The 22,987-nt window shown below is 37.2% G+C and overlaps 2 protein-coding genes across 2 annotated transcripts; both read left to right on the forward strand.

The window, feature by feature from the left end:
* The first annotated feature begins 1,093 nt into the window (after positions 1-1,093).
* LOC106063068 (protein yellow-like) lies at positions 1,094-6,717 on the forward strand. Its single transcript, XM_013221388.2, has 3 exons — positions 1,094-1,336; positions 2,034-3,103; positions 6,249-6,717. Exons 2-3 carry the CDS (start codon positions 2,094-2,096, stop codon positions 6,508-6,510), a joined length of 1,272 nt encoding a protein of 423 aa, XP_013076842.2. The 5' UTR covers positions 1,094-1,336; positions 2,034-2,093; the 3' UTR covers positions 6,511-6,717.
* An 11,294-nt stretch (positions 6,718-18,011) lies between these two features.
* Positions 18,012-22,987, forward strand: LOC106063081 (protein yellow-like). Its single transcript, XM_013221401.2, has 2 exons — positions 18,012-19,161; positions 21,757-22,987. The coding sequence occupies exons 1-2, from the start codon at positions 18,191-18,193 to the stop codon at positions 22,037-22,039; spliced, it is 1,254 nt and encodes a 417-aa protein (XP_013076855.2). The 5' UTR covers positions 18,012-18,190; the 3' UTR covers positions 22,040-22,987.

Here is a 22,987-nt window from a genome sequence, read left to right on the forward strand (position 1 = left end):
TATCCCGCAGCCTTTGTGAGTGACCTCCAGCTGTCTCGTTCTGAGTCCGCTTGCAACCAGGTGCTTTCTGCTATGTCAGGTAAGGCAAGCGTTTCCATGGGGCTGACAATTTTTAACTTGCGCTCCGCGGATGAAATAGACTGGCAGGGGTAAATGCACATAAACAAGACTTCCGCAGCAAATCAATTCCGAAAAACACTCAATAGCCACTAAGGCTTTAAAATACACGTCAGCATTGGAGGCGAAACTATGACATGTGTCGGTAGTTTTGAATACCTCGGAGCTATTGTTTCAGACTAGGATCCATATTGAACTATTAGCCATATTTGCAGAGTCCATAGCTCAAAACAATTGGGAAAGACAAAGGCAAAGATCTAGCTCTCTATAATTAAATCAGACTGATGCGCTACATGGTTATGACCACTTTCCTGTATGCTTGCGAATCTCGGACGCTGACTGCAGAACTAGAGAGGAGGATGAACCAATGGAATAGAGATGCTTCAGATTTATGAAAGAAGTATTGTACGTAACATCTACAAAGACCGCAGTGGAGGAGATTCAGAACAGGATCACAATGCTGACCCCTGTCAAAAAGTGAACATACCTGTCACTGGAACTAACTGTAAGAGATTCTTCTTTAAGCAAGGAATGGAGGAAGATGGTTCAACAGACCAAGAGATAGGCGAAGTAACATAAATTTCCAATCTCGTTGGCTCGAAGCACAAAGAAACTTGGATTTGGCTCAATTACTAGCAATCCCACATTTTTTTGGAAATAATAGCAACAAAAGTTATATCACTACCCTGTTTGTACTCGTAATGTAAACAAATTAAACACGGCACCAGAATATAATATTAACAATATGCAACTATCGATTTGTCGTGTGAACGATTAGTCATGTCTCTCTCTCTCTCTCTATCTATCTCTCTCTCTATCTATCTCTCTCTCTATCTATCATGTCTATATTCTATATTTGTACATATTTTTATAAGCCTTACGTAAAGGCCTGTTTACTTTCTGTGTCCAATCATTCAGATCCATGTTTTCATTGCCAACGCGCTTCAGTGACGCTAATTTGGTCACATGACCGAGCGGATAGCAATTTAGAATACTTGGTCTCAATACTGTCATCCAATATTTGAACGCGGCTTGTCAAGTTCTTACCTTTCTAGTGGCTTCTAGTGGCTTCAGCGTTCGTAGCGAGGGATGCATGGTATTCATAGTTTAACAATCAGAATGTCACTTAATTGCTGAATTAGTCATCAGTCTTAATTCTTATCAGCGTATAGGTTTATGTTGGAATTATTAACCTGCACCATTAGTTATGTTACAGAAGGTAAGTCATCGAAATTAGTTAGAATACATATTTTACTATATATTTTTATCTTTTAAATTTCTTTTTCTTATTAGCACTTACTAACATCACATGACAGTGCCTAACAAAATAATTTCTTTGGTAAAAAGACATATCCTACTAGGAATAAAATAACTTAAAAAACAACAACAACAAATCTTATATTAAGCGTAGTTGTGTCAATTACTTTAGATTAGTCATGTCATAAAATTTCTAATAGATCTAGACTTACAATAACAAATCTGTGCGATTACATATTTTTTTTTACCAATTGTTTTTGTTTGCACAATTTCATGCTTTTAGCTTTCTCAATACGCTACGATTCTATCACTTGCCTGGACCGGGATGGGAGGGGGGGGGGAGAGAAAAAGGGAGTATCTGGGAAATTGCTTTTTAAATGCATTTATAGAAAAAGGTGAACGCGAAGGCTATGGTCTCCTCAGCACCCTCAAGCCAATACACATTAACCATTGTGCAAGGGAAGTGCTTAGGAAAATAGAAGGTTTTATAGTTATATATTGTTAGTTTCAAACTTTTCTCTCTACAAAGTATAAAGGGGACTACTTCAACTTATACCTCATATACTTATATAAATGAGTTAAATCTCATAGCACCAATACATATTACTGAATTTGAATTATTTTATTGTAATATTATAATAATAATGTTTTATTTTCAGAAATTTTAATCAAGAAATTTCACAACTATTTAATTTTACCAACAATATTATTATTCCAAGATGTTGCCAACTTTTATAGTGGTTGCCGTGTTTGGACTTTATGTGGCAAGTGTGGTAGAATGCAGGAATAGGCTTCCTCAACGTTATTCAGACTGTTCTCACTCGAACAGCAAAGACAAATCCACCGATGGACCAACAACTGTCCATGAGTGGGTCTCACTTGCATACGATTGGCCTTGTGACTGGGTGGAGATGTATTATAAGTCTAAAGGCTGGTACGATCCTGCAGCGAGTGTCCTTTCCGGTATCGATGTTTACAAAGAGGACATTTTCGTCACGGTTCAACGAATATCGTCGGCTGTTCCTTCAGGCCTGAACAAAGTCGTCACTCGTTATGGAAAATCTCTACTGAGACCATACCCAGATCTTCTATTTAACGAAGTAGGCAACTGTTCGAAGCTCCAGTATCCCCTTTCAGTAACCATCGACCCCAATACAGGCTTCATGTACGTCATAGATATAGGTAAGATTGGCCTAGGCCCAGTTGATGACGGCTGCCCGGCTAAGCTGGTCGTCTTGAACATAAACCAAGGCGGTTCTCTTGTTCGGAGTCACAATTTCCCAGAAAGCGTTGTCCCCAAGAGGACTAACTTAGTGAACGACATCGTCTTGGACTACGCCTCTGACAACAAAGTTCGTTACGCCTACATCACGGAATCTTCTCATCAGCAGATCGTCGTGTTCGATTTCATGAGTAACCTCTCTTGGGCTTTTCATGACGATACCATGGCAACGGACGAGGATCGTGTTGTCACCATTAACAATGCTGAATACCCGGTAGATGTCGCAGTGGATGGTATCGCCATAGATTCAAGATCCGAGTACGTGTACTACTGCTCGGTAGGAAGCAAAAATCTTTACCAAGTCCCCACTTTAACTCTACGCAATTCGTCTGCTAATTTTACGGCTCAAAGACGTCTCGTTGGCAAGAAAATATCAAACTCTGATGGCATTGTCTTCGGGCAGAGGAATTTGTATTATGGTGCTTTGGGGTTTAATGCTGTATATAGGTCAGTATTATTATACAGTATCTTTATTCTTGACCTTTTAAGGTAGTGATGCCCAGCCTAATTCGTTCTGCGGGCCACTTTAATTTCCAATACTCGTGTTGCGGGCCGTACCACCGAAAAGGTGCAAAAACGAATCGAAATTGGCCTCAGACTATTTTATTAGAAACCGTGGCTCTAGTACTTATATTATTAAATGAGATATTTGAGGTTTATTCTCTGCTTAAAATGTGAGCAACATTGTAGCTAGCTTTACCACTGACTCATTTTCTAGTCTCTTTTTGGTAAATATTCCCATCAATCCTCTAATTTCTGGGCGTAGTTTAACAATCTTTTATTCGTGGCTCAAATCAAGAATGCCACCATATTTGTTTTATGTCGTTTATATATTTTTTTTTCAAAATAGTCACACTTGCTTTATAAAACAAATATCTTGGCTTATTATCATATTACACAAAAAAAAAAATAATCAAAGAACTGTTCACTTTCCTAGAAGATTCTTCTTTTAGAGTCCTAGTTCATAAACACACAGAGGTCATGGTACCAATCCATCAGTGAGGTCCATAACGTAGGTAAACATACATTTTTTTTTTGAAAGGGGAATTTTCTACACTTTGTGCTGACGTTTCGGCGGGGCCAGTTGGAAACACGTCGCAGGCCGGATGTGGCCCGCGGGCTGTATTTTGGGCATCACTGTTTAAAGGCATCTAAAAGTTTAACCTCTAGATTCTATTGTATTATAAAAGCCCATTTTATTTGTTCTATAATATTTGAGAATTTATTTGAACATTGTAAGCATTTGACTCTGATTCCCCAAAGTTAATAAAAAAGTTTGTAAAATATATTTAGGTAGGTGCTGCTCACATATTTTTCTATATTTCTGTGTATTTATGATCAAAAGTTGCTTCGCGATTGAAGTAGGCCATAAATGTGTTGGCCAGTTGGAAACACGTCGCAGGCCGGATGTGGCCCGCGGGCTGTATTTTGGGCATCACTGTTTAAAGGCATCTAAAAGTTTAACCTCTAGATTCTATTGTATTATAAAAGCCCATTTTATTTGTTCTATAATATTTGAGCATTTATTTGCACATTGTAAGCATTTGACTCTGATTCCCCAAAGTTAATAAAAAAGTTTGTAAAATATATTTAGGTAGGTGCTGCTCACATATTTTTCTATATTTCTGTGTATTTATGATCAAAAGTTGCTTCGCGATTGAAGTAGGCCATAAATGTGTAGTATATATTTTAAAAAAAAACTGACTTTCGACTCAAATAATTTGTTGGCTAAGAGAAGATAGGGAATAGCAAATATCGACCATTGATTTAAATTTTTTTTTATTGGATATTGTAAAAAGAGAGATGTAAATTTTGGACCTCTGGAGTAATTGTACATCGTAAGTCTGTAACTTTAGTTTATAGTTGAAAAGTCTATACAATTATTTGTAGTTATTCTCGTAATAATTAAATAGTTATAGGCCTACAGTGAAAATAGAAGTCTTCCATTATTCAAATGACGCTTGCTTGCGTTTCATAATAGCATCGGATCGCTATCTCTTTCATTCATTATTTCTTTGATTCACCATTTCTTTCATTCATTACTTCTTTGATTCACTATTTCTTTTTTTCATTACTTTTTTGGTTCACCATTTCTTTCATTCATTACTTCTTTGATTCACCATTTCTTTCTTTTATTACTTCTTTGATTCACCATTTCTTTCATTCATTACTTCTTTGATTCACCATTTCTTTCTTTCATTACTTCTTTGATTCAGCATTTCTTTCTTTCATTACTTCTTTGATTCACCATTTCTTTCTTTCATTACTTCTTTGATTCAGCATTTCTTTCTTTCATTACTTCTTTGATTCACCATTTCTTTCTTTCATTACTTCTTTGATTCAGCATTTCTTTCTTTCATTACTTCTTTGATTCACCATTTCTTTCTTTCATTACTTCTTTGATTCAGCATTTCTTTCTTTCATTACTTCTTTGATTCACCATTTCGTTCTTTCATTACTTCTTTGATTCAGCATTTCTTTCTTTCATTACTTCTTTGATTCAGCATTTCTTTCTTTCATTACTTCTTTGATTCACCATTTCTTTCTTTCATTACTTCTTTGATTCAGCATTTCTTTCTTTCATTACTTCTTTGATTCACCATTTCTTTCATTCATTACTTCTTTGATTCACCATTTCTTTCTTCCATTACTTCTTTGATTCACCATTTCTTTCTTTCATTACTTCTTTGATTCACCATTTCTTTCTTTCATTACTTCTTTGATTCACCTTTTCTTTCTTTCATTACTTCTTTGATTCACCATTTCTTTCTTCCAATACTTATTTGATTCACCATTTCTTCCTTTCATTACTTATTTGATTCACCATTTCTTTCATTCATTACTTCCTTGATTCACCATTTCTTTCTTTCATTACTTCTTTGATTCAGCATTTCTTTCTTTCATTACTTCTTTGATTCACCATTTCTTTCATTCATTACTTCTTTGATTCACCATTTCTTTCTTTCATTACTTCTTTGATTCAGCATTTCTTTCTTTCATTACTTCTTTGATTCACCATTTCTTTCTTTCATTACTTCTTTGATTCAGCATTTCTTTCTTTCATTACTTCTTTGATTCACCATTTCTTTCATTCATTACTTCTTTGATTCACCATTTCTTTCTTCCATTACTTCTTTGATTCACCATTTCTTTCTTTCATTACTTCTTTGATTCACCATTTCTTTCTTTCATTACTTCTTTGATTCACCATTTCTTTCTTTCATTACTTCTTTGATTCACCATTTCTTTCTTCCAATACTTCTTTGATTCACCATTTGTTTCTTTCATTACTTATTTGATTCACCATTTCTTCCTTTCATTACTTATTTGATTCACCATTTCTTTCATTCATTACTTCCTTGATTCACCATTTCTTAGATTCATTGCGTCTTTGTTTATCATTACTCTATTTTCTTTATATATTAAATGTGTGGATACTTTTCAAATGTAAGCTGAAGATAAATATTAGCTTCTACGTTACTTTCTTCTTTCAACAATTCCTTTATTTTTAATTTGTATTTCTTTTATTCTCCTTAACATTTTTGTTTCTAAACGTTTCAAATACCTTTAAAAAATAATTCTCTTTTTTTAGATGGGACGTTGAAAAAGACGTGAGAACCTCTCCCCTTTCCAACATCAGCCTGTTGACAGAGACAAGAGTCGCCCAGGACGATGCAAGAGGCAGATGGGTTGAAAGCCTCAAACTGGACACCCGAGGCTACTTATGGTTTACAACTACCAGGCTTCACGAGTTTTTCGCGGGTAAACTCGACACCAGTGGACGAAATGGTGCCAACTTTAGAATATCTCGAGTTTATGTAGGGGAGAAATCCTCTTTGTGGCGAGGAAATTAGACTCGAGACTCTGCTAGTTGAGTGTAGTCTGTTATACGCGGAATCTTTGTAAACAAGTAAAAATGAAATCTAATTATGACGCTTGTACAATGCACATATTTAATTCAATTTAATTGAGAAGCGTTACCCTAATAGTTTTACCTATTCTATTATTTTTTGTACTTTATTTTAAGAAAGTTTTCTTGTTTGTAGGCCTATAGTTATAAAGTATAATAAAACTATATATACAGACGAAAATTCAATAACTGTTCGTTACGTTCACTGTACTATTATATGATTGTGAAAGTTGGACACTGAACACTGAGAATGAATGAAAAGTTCAAGTCTTTAAGAGCAAATGCTACAGTACCATACAGTACCATATAAGGCAGTGGCGTATATGTGCGGGTGGTGCGGGCCGCACGGGGCATCAAGTGACAAGGGGCATCAAACAAAAGACAATTTAAACTTTCTGAGTAAAAACTGCACTAACTCAGAGACTAGTCCATTTGAACTGTACACGTTTATTTATTGAGCTACTTTTTTGATATCCTCTCTTCTCTCTAAACTTAAATATGAACTAAAGACTAGCCTGAGTTGACAAGGTTTGTTGACATCTCTAATTAACTAAAGACTAGCCTGAGTTGACAAGGTTTGTTGACATCTCTAATTAACTAAAGACTAGCCTGAGTTGACGAAGGTTTGTTGACATCTCTAATTAACTAAAGACTAGCCTGAGTTGACGAAGGTTTGTTGACATCTCTAATTAACTAAAGACTAGCCTGAGTTGACGAAGGTTTGTTGACATCTCTAATTAACTAAAGACTAGCCTGAGTTGACAAGGTTTGTTGACATCTCTAATTAACTAAAGACTAGCCTGAGTTGACAAGGTTTGTTGACATCTCTAATTAACTAAAGACTAGCCTGAGTTGACGAAGGTTTGTTGACATCTCTAATTAACGCACTTTTAGACGTCCACGCTACTTTCTTCTAAGGAAAATACTAAACGGCAAAAAAAGTTTTCAGAAATTGTTACCATCCCCCCCCACCCAAAAAAAAAAACAACAACAAAAACTGTTTAGCTTCCCTGCAAACTCTTTTCTCAAGATCAAGTATTAGGCTACATCAGCATGAACATGGATTAAACGATAGATGGAGGTAATCACCAAGAACTGAATAGGAAGAGACCAGCAGAACATTCAGACAGCTGGGAGGAAATGTGTAATGGGCGGTATTCACAGCGACGGTCAAGATTTACTGAAACAAGAAGGAAAAAATGGAAACCCTACATAAAGAGACTCTTGGACATCATTTGGTTTGCTCTCCAATCAGAACCTGGCACTCTTGGGCATCACGAACAATTTGAAGAATAATTGGAAGAACAAAAATGAAGGCAATTTGTTGGAGTTAGTGATATTACTATCCTAGTGGACTCCACTCCTGAAGGAACATTGGGTTAGAACCAAACTTACAAAAATACACAAGAATTTATTGTAATTATGGGTGGTCATGGAAATAGATCATACAACAATTAAAACTAGCCATCTATTTTTCGCTTATTTTCGATTGTATAGCTGGCATCTAAAAGTTGGACCTACCTTCCAACATTGACGGTAATGAATAACGACGATTCTTTCATGGACTTCATCGACACTAAGAATAAGCATGCCTATGGAATCTCTGCGGTTATTTTAGAAAAACTACGTTCGTATGGCTCAGAAATAATGGACTGCAGAGGTCAAGACTTTGATATTTGCTGAAAATTTTGATTTTTTTGGCCCCATCCCAACTTTGGATCCTCAGATTGAAACAAATCTTGAGTGCTCCTAGTGACATTTTAAAAATTTAAAGTTCGTCTGGAGCCAATGAGGCTTCAACGACTTATCAAAGTTTCTGCAGAAGTACCAAATGTTTCAAAACAAAAACCTGGTGAGCTCGAGTTAACAAAATATCGCCTTTATAGCTCAGTCCAAAATATCGTCATTTTGATTCGCATATATGTGACGTTTCTGTATACATTCACATAGAAGTTTGTTTAAAAGTTGGTCAAGAATTATTTGCAACTAACGCAGTGGCGTAACTAAGGGGGGGGATGGGGGGGGAGAATTTTAAAATCCCCCCGGGCCCCCACCTAGGGGGGGCCCCCAAATGGGTGTCCGAAATTTATTTGTAAATACATAAATTAATATATTTGATTGACAAATAGTGTCAACGGGTGTCTTTTTTTTATCAACATTTATGGATTAAATTTATCACAAAGACTAAACCTAGATCTAGGTCTATCAGTACGTTGACTTTGTTGACATTTTAAAAATATTTTTGCCGCAGAGATCAATTAAAAAAAAATAAAATTAGTTTTCCATTTGAAACTTTGTTGCCACGAATAAAACTGCATGATATACAGCGAATTCCAGGTATCTTGTTACCTTTACTAATAATAGATCTAAATGGCGAGTATTATATGGCTACACTAATTAACCTTGAAGCAAAATTTATAGAATCGAGTATAACAGATCTAAAAGTTATTCTTAACAATGCTAAAATTGTCCGTTATTCGGGTTTGGCGTCTATAATTTCAGAATTAAACTTCCCACTCGAGTTATTACCCCTCTATTCATCATTCCTCAATCCAATGGAAACTCTCTTTCTCTTTTTATTTACATCTAATGATCTAATCCTTTTGCTTTCGCACAAAACATAAACAACAAACAATGACGTAATATCATATAATATTAGCACATCCTTCCTATTGAAGTTATTATCACACTCTTCCTTTTAAAGTTCTTAATAGTGATATCTACTAGCTGGGCCGGCCCTAGCATTTGCAGGGCCCTATGCGAAACGGATCGCGCGGGGCCTAGTCTGGGTAGGGATAAGCATAATGTCAAAATTATTTTTTTTTGAATTAGAAAATAGGCCTACTTTCGTCTTTGCAATAAATTTTTCAAATGAATGCTCGCAATGCCACTTTTTATTTATTGGCACCCCAAAATGTCAATTTCGTCTATTCTTCAGGAGATTTGAATAAATTCAAAAAAAGTTCAGGACTTTATCGTATATTTTGCCTTTTCATGAGATTTCCTGGAGGCCCTGAAAAATCAGGAGGTCGCGAAAACCATGTTATTTCATATACGTTATAATTTTAATAATGTACACTTGGAATTAGCGCGGGGCCTATGAAAGCGCGGCGCCCACTGTCACCGGCCCTGTCTACTAGGAACTTCAACAATTCGTCCACTTCTGGCTGTCTTGACTGGCACAACAAGTTCTCTAGACGTTGGTCTACAACTGTCTGTTTCGTTTGTTCCAACAGTTTGCAGTTCATTGTCTTCATCGGTATCATAGTATCTTTGTGAGATGTCTTCATCGAAACTCTTATTTAAAAAGCGTTGATTTCTTCTGTATGTTTTTCCATTGTTTGTCTTTATGATGTAAGATCTGGGTGCTGATTTTTTTATGACCACTGCTTTCTGCCATGTCTGACCTAGACGAACTCTCCGACACAATAATCTTTAGGTAGTCGTATTTCACTTAGCTTTTCATCTGTCGTTCGTTGAGTAATGTCTCTGCATTTTCAGCTACCGATGGTTTCAATAGTTTGTGATCAGCTGGAATGATTCCCTGAGTCTTCTACTTTGTTGTGATGCTGAATACGGCAGTCCACTTATCGGAGTATTTCTATACTCGAGCATAACGAGACATGGATCTTTCCCACTTTTGTATGCTCTGAATTCTATTGCTTTCGCAAAAAACATAAACAACCAACAATGACGTTATATCATATAATATTAGCACAGAATCTTCTCCATGCAGTGGAAAATTAAGAATTTTTTGCCTATCTGGAATTCTGGTCAAAGCTCCTGCGCCCAATTAATATAGTTCGGAAGAAACTACAAAAGTCTGGACTGCATATACGGGAATCTGCTAAAGAAATGAGTATCCTTTCATGCTTTCTGCAACATGATGAGAAACTGACAAAAACCCAATCCATCGAAAAAGCAAAAGAAGGTAGTGAATACTATGGATTCCCTGTAATTAAAACAACCTCATGAAAGAAAAGACTTGATGGGAAGTTGAGTTCTAATGTAGGACTGTCAATACAACTGCAATTCAAACGTGTTGCGACAGAAGTGCTGGACAGATTTCATATGGAGATGAAGGGCAGATTCCAAAGGCTAGAAAGAAAATGGATACCTTTGGGTTTCTTCTTGAACCAAGACACCTGTTAGAAGACACGCTTGTGACAAACTGTGCTACTTTTCCTGTTTGTATGATGAAATAAATGGAAAATCGCTTTTTCAATGATGTCATTGATGCACGAGCACTTTTCATCAACAAACAGTAATACAATCACCAATAGACATATTGAGGAAACAGGCTTCATATGGGAATTACGTGTGCTCAGACTTTGCAACCTCCTCCAAATACCGCTAACTCAGGCCACTTCCATTACGTCATGTGAGAGATCATTCTCAAAGCTCAAGCTCATCAAAAAGTATCTCAGGAGCACAATGACGTAAGAAAGGCTTATCATGGTTTTAATGTCAGTGAAGTCACAAATACTAGAAAGTATCGATGTAGTTGATGTTATAGATGTCTTTGCTGCACAGAATGCACGACGTGAAGCGATATCAATTTAGATTTGTCACTTGTGCATTATTTAACTAATAAACAACGGTATTATTCATTAAAAGAGTCTTGATGATCACTTTTTGTTAAGTTTACTGATATACTGAACCAATTTGATTTTGGGCTTATATATTTTTGCGTACATTATCTCATGTCATATGTCGAATGTCAAAATGCAAGGGGCCCCCAAAGAGGTCAATCCCCCCGGGCCCCCAAATCCCTAGTTACGCCCCTGAACTAACGATGACTAAATGACGACTGACTTCATTGGACATTTCATTTATTATACACGAATTTCCGGGGGAAAAAATTGATTTCGCCAGCAAATTAAACACGTAGAATTCATAGGAAGCATATTTTGTTTTGTTAGATTAATTTTTTGCGAATTAACAATAGTTATTTTCTGGGGGTGGGGAGTCTTCGTTTTGTTGTTATGTTGTTGTTTTTTTGAGGGCATCACGAGGAGCTCCCGCACAGGACATCAAATACCCTAGCTACACCACTGATATAAGGAGACCAATGAGTTTGTGCTTTTGCAAGTCAACACTCTTGCTGGGGAAAAAAAAGTGGAACCCCTCACTACTGTAAAGAGACGAAAGCTGAGCTGTTTCGGTCATCTTTTAAGGCACAGGGAGCACGAAGAAAGGATCGTCCAAGAAGAAGTTGGCTGGACACCGTGAAAGAATGGACGCCTCTCTCTTTCTCTCGCGCGAAAGTGAAGGGACAGATGAGATGAGCTTGGTGTTCAATGCTGAAATAGAGGCATAATAATTTAAATCTTTTGTCACTGACACATATAAACTATTGAAAAAATAAAACTATTTTAAATGCTTCAAATTGATATTTGTATACATTTGAGAACAGCAAACACGTCAGATATCTACTAGATCCACGTTTGAAAGTGTTATTTGATAAATATTTCTCTCATTCTCACTTTTTTTCTCTTATTCTTCCAATGTCTAATTATTCCTTTCGTCTTTCTCCTTCTCTTTTGCCCTCTTATTTTCTGATACTCTTTTAAAGACTTTTTTAAAAATTTCTATTTGGGTTTTCTTATCCAACATTTGATGCTTATAATCTAAAATGTCACAAAGCTGTTTTTTTTTTCAGTCTGTAAAAACAAGCCTACATTTTTATGTCTGTTTAATTTAGAAAACAAATTCTTTGACTTACAAAATTATAGGCATTCTTAGTCAATTTAATGTGTCAAAAACTGTTTTCAGAATAAATATGGAAGTTCTACAAAACCAAACGATTATTAGATAATCTCTGCCGTAAAAGCAAGAAACTTATCTCCTTACAATACGCAACACGTACACGGTAGCAAATAGTAAGTTGAGCTTTAAGAGTTGAATTCCAAAATATAACAATCATAATATGGGCGTAGCCAGGATTTTTTTCGGATGGGGGGGGGGGGGGGCTTTGGAGGTGGTGGATTTCCCTCCCCTCCCCCCAACCGACCCCCTTCCCCCCCCCCCCCCCCCCCGCGAAAAAAAAAATTATATGTATTTATGTGTGTGTGAGTACATAATCTTTATTACATTCTGACCCTTCATTCTTTCGGAAGACGTTTATTGTGCCCTAGAATAGGTTCTTCCATGAGTTAGTGGGAAAATTGTAGATTCCCCGCCATTACAAACCATGGGGTCTGGGGGAGCGCTAGGAGCTCCCCCAGCACGGGGCAAAGCCCCGCCGCCAAGCACTATTTCTGATATTGAAAACTAACAAAATGCATATTCTGTGGTATCTACAGTGCATTTTCCTGCTTTTGAAAAGTTCTATTTCAAAAACCTAATGTGCTATTCTTACTGACTTAGATCCTCCCGCGCCGTTCGGCGCATTTGCCGTCAAGCTGTTTCCATAAAATTGTAGACTCCCCGACATTACCAGCAAGGGGGTCTTGTGCAGCGCTAGGAGCTCCCCCCAGCGCGGGGCGAAGCCCCGCTGCCATGCACTATTTCTGGTATTGAAAGCCAACAAAATGCATATTCTGAGGTATCTGCACTGCATTTTCCTGCTATTAAAAAGTTTTATTTCAAAAATCTAATGTGCTATTTTTACTGACTTAGACCCTCCCGCGCCGTTCGGCGCATTTGCCGTCAAACTGTTTCCATAAAAATCTGTCACTGGTAATGTCTGAAGCCTCTTCCCACCTGCCATGAGGACCTCCACGAATGAGTGGCGTCAAGTTGTACTAGGATATCATTGCAACTCTTCTTATGCGTAATTCATTTTGTCGGAGAACATGTCCCGCAAACCTCATGCGTCGCTCTCTCACAATCTTACTAAGGGGTCGACTCCCAGTTCGGCATAGGATTTCCTTGATTTAGATCCGATCTCTATAACGGACTCCTAAAATCTTTCTTAGCCATCTTTGTTGAGCAACATTTAGTGTTTTTCAATTTCGGCAGATGACTATTCAATGCAGTTTATTAATGGAGCCCTGCCACTGGTAAAAATGTGTAACCTCTCTTAAATACGCTCTTGGAATTAAGTGACTGTAGTTTGCTTTAGATTTTATATCGAAAAGAGAAGTTTTATCGTCAAAATCATCTGTTGGGGGTTTTCCACCTCAAAATGCTCTGTTGGGGGATCTTAAACTCAAAACCATCTGGAGGGGTTTTAAACTTTACAAAAAGCCATCTGTAGAAGAGGGGTTTAAACTAAAAACCCCCGATTGGATTGGCTACGCTCAAATAATTTTAGTGTGTAATTTGCTTTTTTTATATTGAAGAGGTATTTTTAGCATCAAACCCCTCTGAATGGGGGTTTAAACTCAAAACCCCTTCTGGCAACGCTCATAGCATTTTGTGTGTGTAATTTGCTTTTTTTCTTACACTGAAGATGTATTTTTTAGCCTCAACCCCCCCCCCTGGTGGGGGGTTTAAACTCAAAACCCCTTTAGCTACGCTCAAAGATTTTAGAGTGAGTAATTTGCTTTTATTTATATTAAAGAGGTACTTTTTAGCTTCAAACTAACTCCACTGGAGGGGAGTTTAAACTCAAAACCCATTTGACTACACTCATAACATTTTGAGTGTATAATTTGCTTTGTTTTTTATTATTAAAGATGTATTTTTTACCTTCAAACACCGCTGAAGTTGGGTTTAAACTCAAAACTGAGTCAAAACCCATTTAGCTACACTCATAACATTTTAAGTGCGTAATTAGCTTTTTTTATGTTGAAGAGGGGGTTTGTCGTAAATTTTAGAGGGGGTTTTAAAATCAAAATCTTCCTTAACTGTGCTCTTGGAATTAGGGGATTTTCGTTTGCATTTTTTTTTGTTTTGTTTTATAGAAGATGGGAGTTAACTGCGAAAACCCCAGGTAGGGGGTTTAAAACTCAAAACCCCTGGTAGGGGCTTTTAAACTCGAACCCCTCTGGTAGGGGTTTTAAACTCGAACCCCCCTGATAGAGGTTTTTAAACTCGAACCCCCTGGTAGGGGTTTTAAACTCAAAACCCCCTGGTAGGGGGTTTTAAACTCAAAACCATTTTGGTTGTGCTGGGGCAAGTGATGGTTTAGTATTAAAATCTCACCTAAAATAAACAAAATCAAAACAAAAAATCAGTCAATAAATTCCGATCCCCCCGCCCCGCGGGGGGGGGGATTTCATTTCGGGGGAGGGTTTGAACCCCAACATCCCCCCCCTGGATACGCCCATGACTCATAATAAAAGTCCTGTCCTCTTGTTCTACATTCAGATAATGGCGGAGCTCTACAGTCATACCGCACAGCTTGTATATTGTTATTGTAGTCTTACCGCTTTGCTATTGCACCGTGCCGCCCAGCATTGAGACCTCATAAACAATTGCTTCTAATTACAACATTTCACTTGCCACAGTGTTTGTTGTGTTTGAAGCTCTAATGTTGAGTAATACATGACTTGGGGTTTAGGGAAGGCTACGTGATAAGAAATCTGGGTCTTGGTGCTATATATAGACATTCCATGAGATCCTCATTGTTTCGTATATAAATGTGACAGTTTTCACCAAAATGAGTCCATAAAGACGAGCTGATTCACGATGACTCGACGTTTCACCTGGCAGTATTTTTTATATCTACACAGACTTACCAGAGGTCATGAACTTGCTGTTAGCCATGTTCTATCTGCAGATTTACAAGAATATTTAAAGAGGAAGAAATTATATTTTTTTTTACAAATCAATGAAGATTATTTTACACACAGTGTCGTGGGCGACCCCTGCGGGTCACTAGAACTCTCTCATCTCTCATAAGCTCATCTACACTACATTTAAAATTAGGAGGAAAAAAACTGTCTTTAAATCACGATTTAAAATTATTTAATGTATGCATATAGATATAAAATATACAAACCGACTTTTTTTAAAAAAGTAAATGTAAACGATTTAGTGAGGCCATTACATCTATGAAGATATATTTATCCTTCTTTAAAAGTTGCATTTATTTGACATATTTAGAAATAAGAGTGGCTAACCGTGGTGCATCGTCCCCAGTCTCAGTATCGTTGTATAAACTATAGAATGCTGTTTGTTTATTTTATTTGAAAGCTAAAAAAAAAAGTTTGCTGCCAGAAAACCAACAGTAAATGTACCATCTACTGTGAGAACAATGCTGGCTAGGGTCAAATCAGAGTTCCAAACGCGCTCTTATATTTTGAGATCAAACGTGACAGACAGACAGCACAGTCACAATTTCATAGACCGCTAACAACTACTATATAGTGCACTGATGTTTTTGACAATAATTTATTATTTAATTTATTAGATTTTTGTTTGGTGGTTTACAGGCTATACACTTTTAATGAAGACAAACATGTTTGGAAAAGAATGTCCATCATTTATTACAAAGCTCAGATAAAAGAAATAATTGCGTAAAATTTCAACTTGATCCGAGATTGGATGTGGGAGAAATAACGTGTACAACTTTTGAACAGACAAACACACAAATTGAGTTGATATAAGCTTTATAAAAATGTCCTTTCCTGTTGAAATAATTTACTGAAGCAAGTATCCCAACAGCGTCCAAGTGTAAAAAGTGTCAATATGAAACAAAATTGCGATCTGCCTTTTAAAATAAAAAAAAATGATTTCGGGATCTCCATTTTGTGCGTTTCAAATAGAAGCCTGTTCACAACTCCTTCCACAGATGGGCGTGACTATTTAACATTTGACAAACATCTTTGACACGTAGTTTGTTGTCCTTCTTATAGAACTTTGCACTTTTAAAAACAGCTTCAAAACTATGTCTTCAACTTAAACGTATGAACATAATTTCAACTAAAATGACGCCCAGACGTTGACGTCAAGCTTTCAGATACAAGTGGTCTGTTGTGTTTCATACTTTGGGGGAACACAGGAGTCTGTTATTAAATCATTAGTCACGGTAGAGTAGCTCTCGTCTGCGCTTCAAGAGGCCGGAGTTGACAAGGCTGCTGCCTACACGATTAGGCTGTTCATAGAGCACAATGAGGATAATTACCACAGAATAATTATTGTAAACAGAAAGTGCCGACACGCTACCTTGCTCAATGGGTAAGTTGATGGCTAGCTGGTTGGTGTCTCAATAGCTTCCTTTCAAACAGCTCAAGAAAACTGTCAAAGTTACATAACTCGAAACGCAGATTGACGCAGACTTTTAGATGGGAACTTATGAATGCAAAGAGAAAATACCGCATCCGAAACAGAAATACATATTAATAGGTCAAGACTTTCTCTCAATCTTTTTCCAAATGCGCACATATGATTTGCCCTTATTTTTTCTCTCTTTTCTCTTATCTTATAACTATACGTCATCAGCATATGTTTGTTTAGTTATAGCGTTAGAAACATTTCAGACGTTTTCATTTTTAAGAGCATCACATCACCTTCCCCGCCTCTGGAGTTATACGCGATCTACATTTTCACACTTTCTCTCTCTCCCTACATACTCTCTGTTCCTCTTTTTCTCTTTCTCTCTCTCTCCCTACACACTCTCTGTCCCCCCCTCTCTCTCTCTCTCTCACTGTATTTAAATTATGATAAAGCACTTCTTCACTAAGCACGCAGTCAATGAAGCGTGTTTAGATTCTATGTAAAACTTCTCGGCTATAGTTCAACTTTGTCCATTCAAACAGTTTGTCCATGTCACTTCTATTGATGGAGTAAGTCCCTTTCTATGTACATAGTAAAAAGTAAATTTCCCCTTTCAGACCTTGTTGTCTATAGGGCAGATGATGTAAAGGCCATCTGTTTCTGTGGCCTACGGTTAACAAGGGTGTCATGTGGCCAGTACAACGACCAACCACCTTTACTTTGCCCTAACTAATGTCAGGTACCCATTAGAGCTGGGTGGACTTAGAGGCACCCGAAATGAAAAATCCCAGTCTTCACCAGGATTCGAGCCCCGGTCCCCGGTTCGCAAGCCAAGCGCTTAACCGCTCAACCACCGCGCCTCCTCTATGTACATGACAAGAGTTTTTGTTGTTGTTCCAGCATCATCTCCTCGTTCAACATCTTTTACTTCGTCGACACACCATCAGGACATTATTCTCTAATAACATGATGATTGGAGAACAGGGCCAGCATTTCTTTTTTGTAGCCACCTAGAAATTAGACGCTAGAAACTTAAAAAAACAAAAACAACAAAACAAAACAACAAAACACACATTTGACTAGAAAATATCTGGCGTCTCTAAGCACTTGAACTTTACGCGTAGAAATAGAAAACCTTCAAATTGTGGATGTCACTATTATTCAGCGCGATGTAGCCTAATGTCCTACTTGACTGGAACAGATTTCTAAAGGTATGAAAGATAAGCATTTCATGTACATGCCAAAATCTAAACCATTTCTTTCTTTGAGCCAAGTTTGAATGAAACTAGGCCATTGAACAATAAAGATAAGAGAAACTTATATAAGGTGCTGTCTCTCTCGAGATGAGAAAGTAAAAGTTTAAATTAGTTTTAAACAAAACAAACGACAGTTTGTATTTCTTGTGCCATTTTGTTTTTAAATTGTAGATGACTTATATTTTCTTTACATTATAAAATCTTATAAGTGGTAAAATTCATAGTGTTTTTGTCACACTCTAAGTTGGCAACTATTACACCATGTTTCTCTGTAGAATAGACCTACTTGTTATGCTATCGGTAGTGAGTCACGTGTCTGGAGACGCAACAAACTCAAGTCTTAATGTTGTTCACGAATGGGTCCAGATTGAGTATGACTGGCCGTCGGATCAAATCAAAGACAACTACACTAGAAGAGGTCTGTACTCCCCAGAAAAAAGCCACCTCTCTGGAATTGACGTCTACAAAGATGACATCTATGTGACGGTTCTCAGAATGACGCCGGCTGTGCCTTCGGGTCTCAACAAAATCGTGGTGAAAAACGGGAAATCCCTGTTGCAGCCTTTTCCAAGCTTGCAGGACAACGAACTTGGGAATTGTGCGAGCATTCAGTCTCCGTTCTCAACTCTGACTGACCCCAACACTGGTCTGATGTACGTGGTAGACGTAGGTAGAACCTGGAGAGGTCCACCTAACTCTTATGCACCCTGCCCGCCCAAGATTATGGTGTACGACCTTAATGACAAGGCCGCTTTGATTCGAAGCCACGAACTGCCCGAAAGCCTGGCGCCAAAGAATGAGTCCATCCTCAACGACCTGGTGCTGGACTACATCACACGCGACGGTCAAGTGGCCAGGTACGCGTACATCACGGACATAGGCAGCGTGCAGATTATCGTGTTCGACTTCCTGACCAACAAGTCCTGGTCTTTCCGTCACGACTCCATGAAGCCCGACGAGGACAGGGTCATCAACTTTAACGGCGTGAACAACAGCGAGCTCGGCTACCCCGTGGACGGCATCGCCATGGACTCCAGCTTCCAGTACGTCTACTACTGTGCTATAGGAAGTCGAAGGCTGTACCAAATCCCGACGTCGGTCCTGCGAGACCCTAATGGAGACTTTGCCGGTCACGTCAGACTGCTGGGTAAAAAGGTCTCCAACACTGATGGTATGGCCTCAGGTCAAAACAGTATCTACTACGGGGCCTTGACCCTCAATGCAGCGTACAAGTAAGTAAAAATTGTTTCTAGCATAATACAGAGTACATCAATACATTCTTCTCTCCCTTGTTTACTCCCCCCCCCTCCTCCGGCTCTACGATAACAGATACATTCCTTGTATGAGAATTATGTAAATTTCAATTCATAGTTTTTGTTTCTTTTATCTCTGGATTAATCGTTTCTAAATAAATATTTAACTCATTATTCATTCTACACTCCCATACAAAAAGATAGATTTAACAAATGCGATGCGCGCCTAAATGGAATCAGCCGCTTTGTTATCTGAAGTGATGAGGCCTGACTGGAAATCCCGATGTAGACTTCAAATTATTTGTGTTTGTCGAGCGTCAAGGAAACCTTCTTCCAGACAACCCTTTCCATCAATTGTCTGTAAAAGATGTTGGATCAGAGCGCACTGAGAATGCTAAAGTTATAATTATAAACTTTGTAAAATGAAGATTTAAAATGTATTAGCTCTTTCTCTCCTAATTGACGATACCATCGTTGATTTGACCTCACTCGATCAGACTCTATCACCGCCACTCATTGATCAGGGAACATGAAATGCACCAAGATACCTGTGTGTAGTCGCTGAATGAACTCTTTATGTTGTCTGTTGTATTTATGTGTATTTTTTCTGTTGTGTTGTCTTTATATGAGAAACGAGTCCTTGTAATCACAACAAATTTCCGTAAGGATCAATAAAGCAGTCTTAGTCTTAGTCTTAAATTAAAGTAATGTTTAATTTTATAAACTTTATTTTGTGTTACATAAAAAGATCATGCATTTCCCTTTAATTTTATACCAAATAAAACATTTTCTGATAACAAACGACAAAGCTATTGAAGCTCAATCATAACAGGGGAGTGAAATAGTATTGAACGAAATGAAGAAATCCGTCGAAACGTGGAAAAATAATTACGGAGAGGAAGAGTTCAGGAAACATACAACGAACATCCGCTTTTCAATTTCCATATCGCGATTGGCTATTTTTATAGCATACGTTGATCAAGGTAATCTGCTCTTTGCTTACACTTTTATCTGTAAGATCCAGTTAACGTTCTTGAATCAATCAAATTCAGTAAAACAGAACAAGAAGAGAAAGCGATATGGGAAAATGCAATAGCGATGTAAGCAATCTTAAAATAAAACACCTTAAGACAATAAAACAAGTAACATAAATAATAATAGGAAAAGACAATTTCGCCTATATACAGCTGACCAACTCTTGTAAGAACGATTAATTTGCTCTTAATAACTAATGAATGATAGATAAAAAAAATGGATATAAGTTACCCCGTTCCAATTCCCGTCCCCCGAAACAAATCTTGGTTACGCTCATGTATAACTTTGTGTTGTTCACACTGTTAATTGGATTTTTGATCTCTCAAAGTAACTTTTACAGGTTCAGAGGTGTCCCTACAGAAATACTTTGAAGAAACAAAGTTTTCCTTTGGTTTAATATCTTCAAAATTGATTTAAAGGAATAATTAATTTTAGGATAATCAAATTTCACATAAAACATAATTCACTTGTACATAAGTTGTAGAATAGTTTGACTGCCACAAAGAACTGATCAAAAGACTTACGAGCCTGACATCTTGCCTCGTTTTCCTTGTATAGTATCACAGACAGAATTTTCTAGATGAATATATAAATGTACATTTTTAGTTAGAATTTTCTTTCTTTCACTGACCTGCACATTTATCAATCAAACATTTCCTTAGGGACTTCCCGACGTTTAGTTTTAAGCCAAAACAACGAAAAAGAAAATCTTATATAAACGATAGAACCACACCTTACTGCAATATATTTTAATACTGCTAAATTCATCTTCCTTATTCTGTATTAAGAAACATTTCTTAAAATTATCACTAATTTATTAGCTAATTGGTATATATTTTGATGGATTCATGTGTTGTCTTCGACAATGAATAACTGAGCAAAGTTTGAACTTGACCCGTCAATGGCAAGTTGGACAAATGACGTGTACAAATATTTGTACCAAGCTTCGTCACGTTGACCCGTACTTTGATGATCATGGCTCTACACATACACAGCTAGACCTTTAACCTGGTCAGTTCCTACATGCTCGGTAGCCATTATGGGCAGTCGAGCGTGACAAAGACGTTTTACATATGGAAAGTTCTCCTTTCAGACCTAGCGATCTCTAGGGCAGATGATGTATAGATCATCTCTTTCTGTGGCTCACAGTTAACGAGGATGTCATATGGCCAGCGCAACGACCAACCGCCTTTACTTTTCCCCAACTGTGTGGACTCAGAGGCGCCCAAAGATCCCGAAATTAAAATTCCAGTCTTCACCAGAATTCGAACCCGGGACCCCCAATTCGGAAGCCAAGCGCGCCTTTTTTTTACATATGATAAATCTAAATTAAGATGAAATAACTTGTGAATAAATAAAATCTAAAATAAGGGGGAATAATTTATGAAGAAATAAAATGTAAAAGAAGGGGAAATAAATTATGAAGAAATAAAATGTAAAAGAAGAGGAAATAATTTATGAAGAAATACAATTTAAAATAAAGGGAAATAATTTATGGAAAAATAAAATCCAAAATATTTTTTTTTGTTATATTTTCAGATGGGAGAAGAATAAAGATGTTGCTGAGCAACAAGTACCAGAAGGGCGAGTAACTCTTGCCACTCAGACAGTGGTGGCGCAAGATGAAATCAAGCTAGTGTTTGTCGACAGTTTGAAAGTGGACACAGAGGGCTATCTATGGTTTACATCCAGCAGGGCCCAGAAATTTTTTACTGACACCATGGACTGGACGGGCGCAAGTGGTAGCAACTACAGGATTAATAAAGTATTCGTAGGAGACAAAAGTTATCTGGTCAAAGGGACATCAGTCGTGGTTGGTTAGCCGGACTGCCAGGACGGACATTGTGCTTATCATAAACATTTTTTTTTAAATCACTTTTCATAATAAACTGTTATAAATAGCGCATAATAGCGGGTTGCTAGAGGCTTAAGCAATTGTGCCCCCCCCCCCCCCCCCCGGTGTTAGCTAGAATGAATGAATTGTATTGCTGAGTTTGTATTGTTGTGTTTGTATTGCTGTGTTTGTATTGCTGTGTTTATTGTTACCCACCGGGTGTATGCCGTTTCAGTTTGTGCTAGAAATTAAAAGCTGGAAAGTAATACGGTTGAAACATATTTCTAAATTTAAAAAGTCACTTTAGAAGAATTATCTTGTAAATAAAAATAGTATATCCATTTCCCAATATCTTGTTCTTTCTTTCAAGAAAATGCTTGATGTCTGAAATTGGCCGTTGTTACTTTTCAAACGCCCACTTCCTGGCCTCATGCTCTATAAAATGTGTGACAGGAAATTAAGAACAAAACAAATATAGAAAGCAAACAAACAACTTACGATCAAAATAAGAATTCATTTTTTTTTTAAATAAAGGCGCATGTCATGTCATTGGAGACGCTTAAACAGTTATGTGATAAAAACATTTCAATGTCAAGACATCCATCTATTTATTTCACTTGTGACAGAGTTCAACTCACTGGAATGTTTTTATTCACGTTTATTGTTTCCATGGAAACATTGCTAATTAAAGCAAGCTTCAAAAACTTTATTGCACTTTTAATTCTCAATGTATTCTTTATAAGTTATGTTCAATAGCTTGAGAAAATGTTCTCCAGTGATCGATTTGTGTGTTCCCTTTCTACTTAATGATTGACTGTAATGTTTATTTTATTTTTTTTCAAATCTTTCAAAACATTAGATCTATTTAGTGACTGTTATTGACTAATGCCCAGCAGCTTGTGTAAATTCTATGTGCTAAAGAATAAATTGCACGAG

The sequence above is a fragment of the Biomphalaria glabrata genome, chromosome 9, assembly GCF_947242115.1.
Source record: "Biomphalaria glabrata chromosome 9, xgBioGlab47.1, whole genome shotgun sequence".
Taxonomy (NCBI): domain Eukaryota; kingdom Metazoa; phylum Mollusca; class Gastropoda; family Planorbidae; genus Biomphalaria; species Biomphalaria glabrata.

Coding starts and splice junctions, on each gene's coding strand:
- LOC106063081 (XM_013221401.2), top strand. CDS start 18,191: ATGTTTCTCTGTAGAATAGACCTACTTGTTATGCTATCGGTAGTGAGT. Junction 19,162..21,756: donor ACCCTCAATGCAGCGTACAA/GTAAGTAAAAAT, acceptor TTATATTTTCAG/ATGGGAGAAGAATAAAGATG.
- LOC106063068 (XM_013221388.2), top strand. CDS start 2,094: ATGTTGCCAACTTTTATAGTGGTTGCCGTGTTTGGACTTTATGTGGCA. Junction 3,104..6,248: donor GGGTTTAATGCTGTATATAG/GTCAGTATTATT, acceptor CTCTTTTTTTAG/ATGGGACGTTGAAAAAGACG.